Source organism: Genypterus blacodes, unplaced genomic scaffold (assembly GCF_046128005.1).
Source record: "Genypterus blacodes isolate CSIRO-AG114 ecotype Tasmania unplaced genomic scaffold, CSIRO-AGI_Gbla_v1 ptg000067l_1, whole genome shotgun sequence".
Taxonomy (NCBI): domain Eukaryota; kingdom Metazoa; phylum Chordata; class Actinopteri; order Ophidiiformes; family Ophidiidae; genus Genypterus; species Genypterus blacodes.
The window spans coordinates 8,113,066-8,125,764 of NW_027466879.1; the positions used below are offsets into that span (position 1 = coordinate 8,113,066).

General features: G+C 41.9%; 1 protein-coding gene across 1 annotated transcript; it reads right to left on the reverse strand.

Moving 5' to 3' along the window:
• Positions 1-1,408: 1,408 nt before the first annotated feature.
• Positions 1,409-12,479, reverse strand: hsd17b12b (hydroxysteroid (17-beta) dehydrogenase 12b). Its single transcript, XM_076155924.1, has 11 exons — positions 12,156-12,479; positions 9,207-9,253; positions 8,959-9,034; positions 8,166-8,273; positions 7,819-7,883; positions 7,519-7,563; positions 6,741-6,775; positions 6,049-6,130; positions 4,582-4,647; positions 4,157-4,306; positions 1,409-2,580 (listed from the first exon to the last, which is right to left on the reverse strand). Exons 1-11 carry the CDS (start codon positions 12,331-12,333, stop codon positions 2,473-2,475), a joined length of 960 nt encoding a protein of 319 aa, XP_076012039.1. The 5' UTR covers positions 12,334-12,479; the 3' UTR covers positions 1,409-2,472.
• Positions 12,480-12,699: the final 220 nt, after the last annotated feature.

Genomic DNA, 12,699 nt, shown 5'->3' on the forward strand with positions numbered 1-12,699 from the left:
CAGCAATGCATATTTATTTTAAATATCTACGTAAGGATAGAGAACAAAGTCTCCTCTAGCCACTAGGAGTTCTTTCATGCTCGTCTCTGCAGGGCCGTCCGTCATGAATTGCTGACTCAAAGAACATGGCCTCCTACACCACTGCCAGTATGGTAGCAAGTGTTCCAAAATACCACTGCCCACGTAGATTTGAATGTTTTATTAGTCAGCCTCCACAAAACACACGTAGGTCTCCAAACTGGTGGCAGGAAAGCCGAATATGGCCAAAAAAAGTTAGTCATGCTAGAACTTCCTGGGAGGTTTCTTTTGGAAGAGGCTCATCTGGTACTCCTCCTCAGGCTCTCCACTGTCTGCAGGAAGGAGCGTTGGGCCTGGTCCTCCTCCAAGGCAGAGCAGTCCTCCTCCTCCTCCTCGATGACGCCGCACTGCACGCAGCGTAGGCGGGGCTCGCGTCGCTCCGCCCTACAGACGCAAGCGGTGGCGAGCGGCTGGGGGAACTCCTCCATCACCAACAGCAGCAGATGGGCAGGGAGCGTGTCCATGCTGGTCGCCATAGTGAACCGACTGTGAGAAGGCAGTAAAAAGCCGATAGCTCAGGCTGGTAGATGTGGAGAAATCTGGTGAAGCTGATTAGATTAGTTTTTTGTGTGAATGTGGCAGTTTCAAGTGTCAGTCTCTCCTCAATCACCGACAGAGCCGCTTGATACTGGATCCTGTGGGTGCTGTTTGATGAGGTGCTTTTCCAGCTCCGTTGTGCTCCTTCTCCAATCAGCTCTTTGCTCTCAAACACTGCTGTGAAGCTGCGATGAGCGAGTTGTGGACTCTGAGCTCCTCTCAGCTCATCTCATCTTTATATACATCTCTGCAACCCACTTGTTTCTTCCTTTGGGCATCCCTCCCTTCCCACACACACACATACACACCACGCTTTTTCCCCTCCTACATTCTCAGCGACGACACATTTCCGGCAGCTTCCATAGCAGTGCTCCGGAATAATCTCTCAGTAACAGTTGGCATGGGAACCTGATGATAATGCTGGTAGGGGAGGAGGGAGAACATGAAAAAGCAACACATTCATACGGGCTGTGAAAAGTGGTGATGAATAATGGGATCCATTAAAGGAAGTTGTTGGAGCGTAGTGATAGCTTGTGAAAGGAAATAGCTAATTTGTAGACATCCTGAGACAGAAGAAGTGTGTAGAGGCTAGAACACAGAATTACTTAGTATTGGATGTGAATACAATGATCTTGTGGTGTTGGCATATGTGTAGAAACAGTATGTAGTAGTTTTCAGTCTTAAAGAAAAGATTTGTAATCCTTTCAAGGCCATTTATTGCTTATATCATTAAGTGAAAATCACGTTTGTGGGATAAAAAGTTAAGAGTAATAAGTCACGACAGACAGCAAAATGGATGAAGTTATGTGAAGAGCTGATTTATTTGTGACTGGAAAGACAAATACTGCAGCATACAGTTAAAGACTAGTCAGTAAACTCTCTAATCATATCAAAGTTGAAAGCTGAGACAAGTAAAATGTTACGCAACTGATGACATATTGTATACACACTTCAATATAAGACCAGGTCATGGGAAAATGAAGACTTTCAACACAACTCCTATTGTGCTGCAGATGTATTTTGGCTCAAATAAATAGGTCCCATCTATTTTAAAGGTTGGTCTTTAGTTATTTTAGGACTCTGTGTTCCTGAAAGATCGGCCCATTGTATGAATGTAAGTGAATATCTACTGTTTACTCAAAAGCTTCTCCTCCTTCACTCAACACATCTATATTGTTAGGGAAAACGTTAGAGGGGCCATATTATACTTATATTATTCTCATTGTTACGTGTGTTTCTAGACTGGAACATTGTAATGTTATTTATGAAAAACACAGCAGGCTGCATTTGTCAACCTCATGTTCTTAATGAGTTGGTAATGAATATTTATGAGAAACATGTAAATACAATTAAACGTCACACAGATAAGACTGAAATACCTTTAGTGCCTGTAAACGAGAACACACCACAACCTTTTAAAAGCATAGAATACTGTGATGAAGTGCTTTAAAGAGTACAGTAAATTTGCAGAATCACTTTATACTTGCTGTCTTTTGATGAATCCAGTGCTCAGTTTTTACTGCTACAGGTTAGACTCACAGTAGAAGTACTTCCTCGCCCCCGCCCTCCCCCCTCACACGCACACAGGCACACAGGCACACACACAAACACAAGCCTACGTTAATGAAGCTTTGACAAACAGGTTTGTTTTGGGATTTGGTAAATGGTTTTCAGGTAAATAAAGCTGATCCCCTGATGAACAGTCCACCCTTCCGTGCTTCAGATCTATGAATTGGAGTCTCAGAGGAAAGGATCTGGGTTGTTTTTGGTTCTTGGTCCGTGATGTTGCTAGCTGGACGATTGACTCATGCTGTTGGTCCCCTCTGTGCACTCCTGCGGCCGTGTGCTGCGGCTGATCTATCCCTGCTTTTGCTTCTTAAGGTAGCGAGCGCGCTGAGACAAGCCCATCCCCATGAAATAGCTGGTGCGGAGCTTGGCAGGGAGCAGCGTTGTCGTCACCCAGCCCTAAGTGAGGACAATCACAGTAAGATGGTGGCATTTCCCGGTAAACAGATTGATTAGACAAACAGATTAAACATAAATTGTGAATTTGAAATCTCTCAAGAGCAACTGTAGCAAGGAAATGCAATGGAAAAAAACAACCTGTAACAAACCAGGCTGAATTCACTTTGTTTGAAGTTTGCCTGCTAAATTTGAGGAATAATTTCATTTGTGGAATTGAATTCATTCCACAATTTCCAGTGTAAACGAATGCATGTATGTATTTGAGTCCCAGTCAGATCGACAGTGCCAATTTGTACAGTGCTGGTGAGAGATGTGTGAATTTGTACAGGAAGGCGGGCGGAAGGAAGGATTTTGCCACACAATTCAAGAGAGAGGAATTATACGATACTCATTATCATCACAATTATAGGGATAATCAGAACAAAACGATTGCAGCTTGTGGTTTAGTGAGAGGAAGGATCTGAGCCGACTCAGCTTTATGTTCACAAAAAAGTGTCAACAGCACAGGTTCAAAGAATATTCTATTAGCAGGGTGTGATTGGTGTGTTTGTTGATAGATCGTTGTTTGTCCTTATTTAGATGTATCTTGTAAAATTAATGATTGTTCTTCAGGTCAGCTAGTTCCGCAGCGTGTCGTACTGCGTGTAAACACTGGCAGGAGGAAACTACTGTTGCACCTCGGCAGCCTCTGCAGAAAGACGCCGGTGTTAGAATGCAGACAATACTGCCAGGGTCCCACTCCATTATTTCAGGGATGTTTACTGTTTGACTGATGCTTCCCGCTGCTGTTGACACAACATTAATTCCAGAGAATGGAGATGAGCTTGTTGGAAACTGCTTTGTATAAAGTTAAATCGCCGTCTGATGAGGTTTCTGACCCGGACGCCGGGAGAGCGCCACAACTAGCATCGTCTCTATCCTCAATTATTCAGATGAGCCCAACGCTAAACCAGATCAGTTTACTTGTATAAAGAAACCAGATGTGTTAGGAGTTCCCCTACCTTTGCTGTCATTCACTTAACAGGGCAGGGTTACAGTTCAGACTTGGCTGAGGCATGTTTAGCACCTTCCCAGTCGTTCTCAATGAACAGAACAACACGCTCACATCTCTAGCGTGGACCAAACACCAGTATTAAATCCCTTTTATGCATTTTCTTTCTACACACTGAAACAAAACGTTTCTGCTACACTTACTGGAACTCCAAACTCAAGCACTCAATACGCAAGCCTAGAAAAGCAGAGAAACACGGTACAATTGATTGTGTTTTGACGAGCAAACTCCGTTCTGTCAGTAAAAGAGACTCTGCACTCTTGTTGTTTTGCATACATTAGAGAAAAGCATGCTTCCTCAGGGAATCGTCACCAGAAAATAAGAAATTGCTTGTTTTTCAAAGGCTGAACTGAGAAGAACTACCGGAAGAAAGAATGGCACTAACCTCTTCAATAGCTGCAATTGTTTCATCTCAAAGTCCTCAGAACTTCACTATTTTGACTTCGGTTGATGGGTGATACATTATTTCAGAGGTACTCATCAAGAACTATCCCATCAAACACACACACACACACACACACTTACCATGATGGCATGGGGCAGATAGCCGTTGGACTGGCTCTGGAGTCCCACAGTGTTAAGTGCTGCTGCTACGTAGCGCTCGGGGCTCGGCTTGTCCAGTGTGGCCCGTCGGATTTTGCTCAGCTTAGTTGCCACAAAAAATGGCAGAACACTCTGGAGAGAGAGAGAGAGAGAGAGAGAGAAACCACGGTGGTTACATAAACGGTGAGCACTTCACTTTTATGGTTTGGCAATATATCAGCAAACACTTATTCATTAAGCTTAAGATTAATGAGGGTTCTCCTTCAAATGACACCTATTATAGCTGTTTAAAAATGAGAGTTTGAGGAGCATTCAGAGTTACAATATTGCCTGTTTGAACTGTGAAAATATTTCTGAAGCCATGTGGAACCTGTAGCAACAGAACAAAGCTTTGTTGGTGGATTTACCTGGATGATAATCCCTTTGCCCTTGTACTCAGCATTCAGTCCAAGTGAGAAGTAATCCACAAATGCCTACAGAGAAGAAAACAATGCAATTAAAGACAAATCTGGATTTCCAACAAGCAAAAGACTGCATTCAACACCAAAAGCCACCAAAATTGAGAGAGGGAGAGGGAGAGAGAGAGAGCTACTCCCCAAACTGAGACTTTGATACATGGATCAGCAGCGTGTGAAGACTGCACCAGGGATTTCAATGTGTTTTACTCTAATTATTCATTGGGCAAAAGTGTACGGGGTTCAATATTTACTTTGTATGTTCATGATTTACATCTCCTTTCAGATACTCCACTAAATCTCAATGTAGCCTCATGAACAGTCACTGAAACTGTGAGGCAAAATGGATTTTGTCCTACAGGACATTAATCGACTAAGTGTGGAGTATAAAGATGACTTTATGATGAACTGTAAGTCCGGACTCCCGAGTAATTTAATCACCACGCCTTTGCTCTTCTGTCACTGTGTCTACTTACAGATGAACAATTGAGACGTATAACTCCTCCGATTCAATTTGCCCTGGAATCTCAATGGGACATTTGAGCTAAAGGCAACACTGTTGTTAAAAGGCCCTAAAGCACAGTAAGACATGGATGATGAGTTTGTTAGCGGGTATTTCATATGCTGCTGATCAATCAGCTCACAGATTATCACCATGACTCCACTTTGGCTGCTGTGGATCACATAGAGGGTTTATTGTGTTGACAAATGAATTCAATTTGTGGGGTGACACAAAAACAAGAGTTTGTCTTTCTCTTCAATGGCTCCTGATGAGTTCACATAAACAACTGTTTGAGCTTGTATTGCCTTAGAAACTGACTTTAAAAGTTTTTTTTAAAGTTCGCAATATGCCTGGAACACATCTGGGAGGTTAAGCGCAATCCATTTTTGGAAGTTATCAGTTTTAAAAGATGAAAAACTTCCAAAAATAGAATCCAAGACATTTGATCATTTTGACAACAAGCCATCATCTACACTTCACAGAAAACAAATTGAAAATGTAATAAACATAAACATCTCAACCACAATCTTAACGTTAAAGTGAAATTTAAGATTCACCTCAAAGTTCAGATTCAGCCTACATGTGCTCTTATGTGTAGTAACTGTGAATTCAGACAGGCCCCAATGTGTCGCACACATACACATTTGACCATCGTGCTCTCTCTCATTCCAAAAAGTGAAACGGAACTATTCTGCATGAAGAGATTCCATTTACAAAAATCTGAAAATTGCAGCTCATATCTCACCCCAAACAATGAACACGGGCAGAAACCCACTGGTTCTAATTTTAGTACCGGGCCAAAAAACATTGTGTGCGCCCCTTTCTAAAGATCACACTTCAAAACACATTTTGTTGGAGAAAAGGTCATGAGCCCGACATGTGAGAGCCTTTGATGATGTTTTTCTTCTGGCACGCACCTTAGAGGCAGAGTAGACAGTAAGGAGAGGGAAAGGGTACATTCCGCTGGCAGAGGAGATGTTGAGGATGGCCCCCTTCCTCCTGAAAACACAAAGTCACAATGAGTCACAATGAGTCACAACGACGTGGACAACGATGGATTCAGAAACCTGCTGAAGCTACTGGAACCTCAAGCTTATAGTAATGTTATAAATAAGTATGAATTGAATCAAACCGGTAAACTGTAAACCCAATGTGAATAGAACAGGGAGATGAGTCTTGATATTAGGACCTAAATCAGTACCAAAAACAACTTTAGCTGCTTTTTCCAATCAAAATGAAAGTGGTGGGCGCTACGTTCTCTGAAAGAAAAAAGGGTTTAGCGGATATGAAGACCAAACAGATAAAAGGTCCAATCAAGAGAGAAAGTTTATCACATAACTTTACCAAATCATAATACAAAAACCCCCAGATATTATATCACAATAGATATTACATTCATTAGTTTGTCGTAATATTTAAATGAAACTGGGCTTCATCTTCAAACTTGATCACATCCAACATTCTCTAGCCCTTATGAAGCCTCAAACTAGAAAGCTCTTTTACTGCCAACTTCAGTTTGATGTGCTGCTTCATGCATCCAGTGTGTGGAGGTGTGTTAACTACTCACAATTATTTTAATAATCACTTGTTGAAGTGAGGAACAACTCACCTCTCCTGCATGCGAGGTAAGACAATACGTGTCATCTATAAATGACAGAAAGAGAGGAGTGTAAGAAATGGAATCAAAGAACGAGAGAAAATGGAATCCCTGAAAGTGGGAGGATTGTAATTGTGAGTGGGTTGTGCTACCTACAGTTTTATCTGTGTGTGTGTGTGTGTGTGTGTGTGTGTGTGTGTGTGTGTGTGTGTGTGTGTGTGTGTGTGTGTGTGTGTGTGTGTGTGTGTGTGTGTGTGTGTGTGTGTGTGTGTGTGTGTGTGTGTGTGTGTGGAGTAGCGGCAAGGGAGGAGAGACAAAGGAATGGATAATGATAGCAGAGGGGGCTATTAAAAGCCACTCAATGACATAAAGCAAGTGTTTAAGGGGGTACTGTCGTTTGGACTGTGTGTGATCGTGTGTGCGTGTGCGTGCGTGCGTGTGTTTAAGAGAGAACACAATTCAGCACATTGTTTAAGTTTTCTTTAGTTACACACTTATTCCTGTAATAATGGGCCTCTATTTCAGAACACACACCCAACGAAAATCTGAAAACGAATCTTAATCTAATGAGTGCAGGTTTAAAACTGTCTGTCTTTAACTTAAGACCAATCGCTCTTTAAATACCACCATCTTATGACTTCATTGGTGCTCTTCTGAATGATCTGTCCCAATGTAATATCCTGTTGGGACGTCCAATTTATAAGAAATATGGAAATGAATGCAACTGCCCTAAGTCTAAAGAATATATTACTTAAAAGGTTTTCAGTCAAACCACATGCACTTCACTTACCTTGCATACTGAAGTTATGTTAATGTTGACCAGAGTGTCAATGAACTGCAAAAAGGAGGAACAAGAGGAGCATTAATACACCTTGAGTGTGTTTTGTGTTCGCTACTTTTGTTTTAAACCATATACTATATATGTTCTAAGCATTACAAAATATCAATTCAAATCAGTTGGTTTGATGTGCCGGTCCTGTCTAGGTTCAGATCGGAACGGCACCATTAAACAATCAAAGCTCTCTATGGATGTGTGTTTATACTTTCTAGCATGAATGAGTTACACGAGTTTTAAAATCTGAAATCTTACACTGTCCAGATTGGGGATATCCGCGAAGAATTCAGGATAAGAATAGGACATTCCAACATTGTTCACTGTTGACAAAAGAGAAAATTAGGGACACCATCATGTTTAAAATACATTACAATGTATTATACAAACATATCTTGATGCTTAAGGCTCACATTGTCATTACTCTTTCCAATCTTAGGAGGGCAGCAAAGTTCTAAAGAAGCAATGCAAAATTAAACTGCATCAGGATATGAATTTTTAAAAATGTATCGCCATGGATAACACAGTTTTCCTGCGACAGCTACGAAGAAGATGTTCTCTGTTTCACTAAAGTGTTGCAGCCTGAGGGGGAGCAGCAGTCTTACCCAGTACACCAATCTCCAGTCCGGCAAGTCCATCCTCAATTTTAGTGTAGATGTCCAAAGCGCTGAAGTCTGCTACAATCGTTTTGGTCTCCACCCCACATTTGCTCTCTATGAATACAAATATGCACAAACCTTTATCAGTTATATCTGAGGAACAGTATTTATGTTCCTCATTATCAGTGCTCACATCAATGTATGGGGGCACATTGCTAATAAAGTTGGTAACTTGGAAAGAGGAAAGCAGTGCAGAGGGACAATGATAAAGCCATTGCTGCCATTAGCCTTTACTTCAATCAGGATATGCATCACTTAAAATCTGCTTTCATATTCACTCCAACAGGAGGGTTTTACTCCATCCAACATCATTTAAGAATAAAGCTCAAACTCCATTCAGTAAAGGAACAGTTCAATACAATGACTTTTAATCTTACCAGACTATCAAAGTGTCAGATACAAGCGTACATATCCATTGTAAGACAAAACATTGCACTGAACTGCAGCATGGGCCAGGAAAACTGAATTTCAAACTATCCAGCTGTCGTACTCAATGGACGCACTATATTAGTCTTATGCTTGTGGAGCACAGAAAGCATACTGTTGGTTTCCCTCGACTGCAAATAGTAAGATTGATGAAACAGATGAATACAAAGCTATACACTTCTGCATTTCACAGAGGTTTAAACAGACAATTCTACAGACAACTTCACTTTAGGGCAAAAATTCATCTTTGTGTACACAATCAATTTCAACAATAGGGGAAAAAAAAAATGCAGTGTAAAAGTAAACAACCTACCAATTGCTTTGGCTACCTCATCCAGCTTCTCCTGGGTGCGGCTGATCAGCACGATCGCAAAGCCTCTGCGAGCAAGCTGTGGAGAAAACGCTGTCAACTACAGAGCTGGTGCATGTGGCCTTCACTGGTCTAAGATACACTCTTCAGGAAGTTAAGTCAGAACATTATTTAGTTTGTAGATGAAAATGTGTAAGAGATAGTGACATTAAACCAGGTGGAGAGATCAGACAGAGCCCAGGGACTCTTACCTCTTCTGCATAGGCTTTTCCAATTCCATCTGTGGCTCCAGTCACAACTGAAATGTAAAAACAAGGAGGAAAGTCATTGGTCACTGCATAAGCAAAAATAATTTCCCTTAACTCCTCCACTGCAAACCCAAACAATACTTTACACATTTGTAAGAAACAGCCATTCCCAAACTAGTCAAAGATATATATATCTTTCTTTAGTGTGAAATGAACATGAAGACCAGGGAAAGAAACACTGGCACTGTGAGCAGCAACAACTTAATCCAAACAAAAGAAGAGAAACAGCAGGGCTCATTGTCATTGAAGAGAGATGTACTGCTGGAACGGTTACATGTAGGGCAGTTAAGGAAGAATAAGAAAGACAGAGGAGAGGTAAAGTGAGGTCCTCTCCGTCACTGATGGCAATCATGCGGATGGATGCCCTGCCACTGCCTGGCACGGACAGCAGCAGGGGCTATTTTTAGCAAATCCCCACTTTAGAGAAAACTCTTCATCACACCTCTGGCTAAATATAACAGGAAGAGGATGGGGGAGCAGGATGGAGTGTGAGATTGTAACAACATTTGTCCCTGTGTAACCTGCAAGGCCCTGCTCAGGTCACATTGGTGCCCAAGCTCTCTTCTTAAGTAGGACACACAGGTACATCAGCTTCCTTGGGAGACATCTGAGGATGTGAAATGCTTCTCCACACAGGGGAGCAAAGACATTCAGCAGGCTCCCATCTCCATACTTGTTTGTATTCAATTTGTGTTCAACACATGTAAGTGGAATATTAAAAGAAGCTTAAGGTTTTGTGACTGATAAAAGTGAGCTCACAGCCATGCACAGTGTGGGATTGTAAACGCCCAACACAATGTGCTTCTGTTTCAGTTGCTGTGCTAGCGAAGAGAAGAAACTACCTCAGAAAGAGGCGACTGTTCACCACAACCGTTCCAACAGCCACAACTCTGAATTCACATCTAAATAACAGATACTAGCAGAACTGCCGTCATGTGAGGATGTTGTGGCAAGACAATATGAAGTAATGCCAGCCGTGAGTGATGAGAATGCAGGTAGGATCTTTATCTTTTGCAGCTGTTTTTTTTTTTGATATTGTGGTTTCGGCCACACACGCGTGCACGTGCGCACGCACGGCTGAATGAAACAGAATCCCATGGATCCTTGCTCTCATTTATGAATGAGTATAGTCCTGTTACATAATCAAGGTGTCCTCTAAATCCAGTCCAGGTCAGTGAGATGGTTTTTGAGTGACGCCAGTAGAGGAATAAAGCCTTATATCACACAACTGACATGTTTTGCATGTGATACAATATTTATTTTTAAAACAAAAGGCATATTTTTATTTCAGCTGTTGAAACACAAAGATAAACAACAGTAGTTCACATCCTCCAACATGTGAGGATTCTCTGGTAGCCTCCTATCTGATGCCACTCTGCATACGGTCCCACAGCTTTCTTTATCAGAACCCTAAAAGTCCAACTTGCAAGCAACATAATCTATTAGAGTCAATGAGCAGGCTGGACAGATGGACAGCACTCATCCTGATCCATTCAATCCTTTCTCACCATAATCCAGCCACCGGATTTGCTACAGTTTCCACCAGACGAAACTGAAAGATGTCCTTCCCAATTTGTTTTTGTTTTCATTTCAAAAGTACTGCAGAGTACAAAAAGGAATAGTACATTCCATTTACTTCATATCTGCTGAAGGACAAGACCTTGTAATCTCAAGCTTGTACTGATACACACAAACACACACTCAGGTCAAGTCGAAGTTATCACACAAGAGTGGTGCAGCACAAAAGAGCAGCACAATACTGCACAGGCTGTTCACAGCTAGAAAAACATTACATTACACATTACATAAAAGAAAATGTGGAGTTAAAAACATATTTATAACAAATAATCATATTAAAATAATAATGATTGCTTTATTTGCAGTTTAAGATTATATTCAAAAATCTGTCTGGATTCCCAATATAAGCTGTAACATTACATTACGATCATTTGGCAGACGCTTTTATCCAAAGCGACTTACATTACATTACCACCCTTCGCAGAGGGGGGAGCAATTGAGGATTCGGTGCCTTGCTCAGGTCACCTCGGCAGGGGCTCGAACCAGCGACCCTCCGGTTCCCAAGCGGAAGCACTACCCACTGAGCCACTGCCTCACTGCCCACTGCCTCACTCTGTTAAAACTACATATTTAACAAAGTATAACAACTCAAATCTATGTGTCATAAGCATTTCCCAATCATAACTGCAGCTACAGACAGGCTCAAGGTTTGTAGGCCAGGATTGCTCAACCGTCTTTTATCTTGACTCTTATCTTTACTTTGTAAACTTGTTTGTATGTGTAAGAAATGTAATGTCTAAAAGATAAAATATGAGTTGAAACTAGAGGCATTATGTGGGTCAAATGGGTGTTATATAGTAAGTGTAGACTAACTGCTGAACATAAGAGGGCACATAAAAGTTAATGAAAACATGCCACGTTGATTTTCCACCAGCAGAAATAATTTGTTGGGCATAATATTAACAATTAGATATTAGAAACATTAAGTACATGCAACATTTATTAATAATGTCAATACCAAGACACAGACAGGACATAAACTGGTAAAAGACATATCACAATATCAGTGAGTGCGGATTGAGACTAAACAGAGGGTTTCACAAGATAACGGAGACAGATCCACTGCTACTCTTTCTACAGCACTGGGTGAAAACTGGGTGTTTAAGGACCCTTTCTATAAGATGTCCAAAATAATAGCGTTTTACAAAAGTGTTTGGTTTTCAGGATAAACAATTGAATATTGTACAACACTGTTGACGAAGGAAGAAGTATCAGTTCATATTGTAGTCAAATGTGTTATTCATGTCTGATCACATCTGTGTGTGTGCGCGGCAGACTGTTGTATTGTTGAACTAAAGGGTTGGACGGTCTCACCTGCCCACTTCCCCAGGTTGGACGGTGAGACCAGCCGCCCGTTGCCCAGCAGCCACAGCCTGATTCCAGTCAGCAGTCGGTAGACGGTGCTCAGCGTCAGCCAGGCCGCGGTGACGGCTCCCAGCCAGAACAGCGGCGCCTCCAGCGCGCGTAACACAGCTTCTCCGCCTGCCGACATATTTGCACCACACACAGCTCCGTGTGTGTTTGCACTTTATGCTAACAAAAGTAAGAAAGGGGCAAAGGGCAAACACACGCGTCAGACAGGCGCTGCGCTGCTGCTACTTCCGCGATGTGTTGAATTCGCCACTTCCGCTTCCGCGTTACTCCTCTCGCTGTCTCTCTTCACGACCCCATTGGCGCTTGGCAAACCCACTTCCGCGTTGACTCCCACCCCATCTGCTTTGATTGGTTGTTGTCTTCCTTCCTTGTCAGTTTTAAATGAGGGATGTCACCCAGCTAGAGCATTATCGCCCCCTACCGTTGTATATTTGCAATGTCTTGAATAAATGAAAATTGCTGGTCCTGTGCTAAACAAAAATAA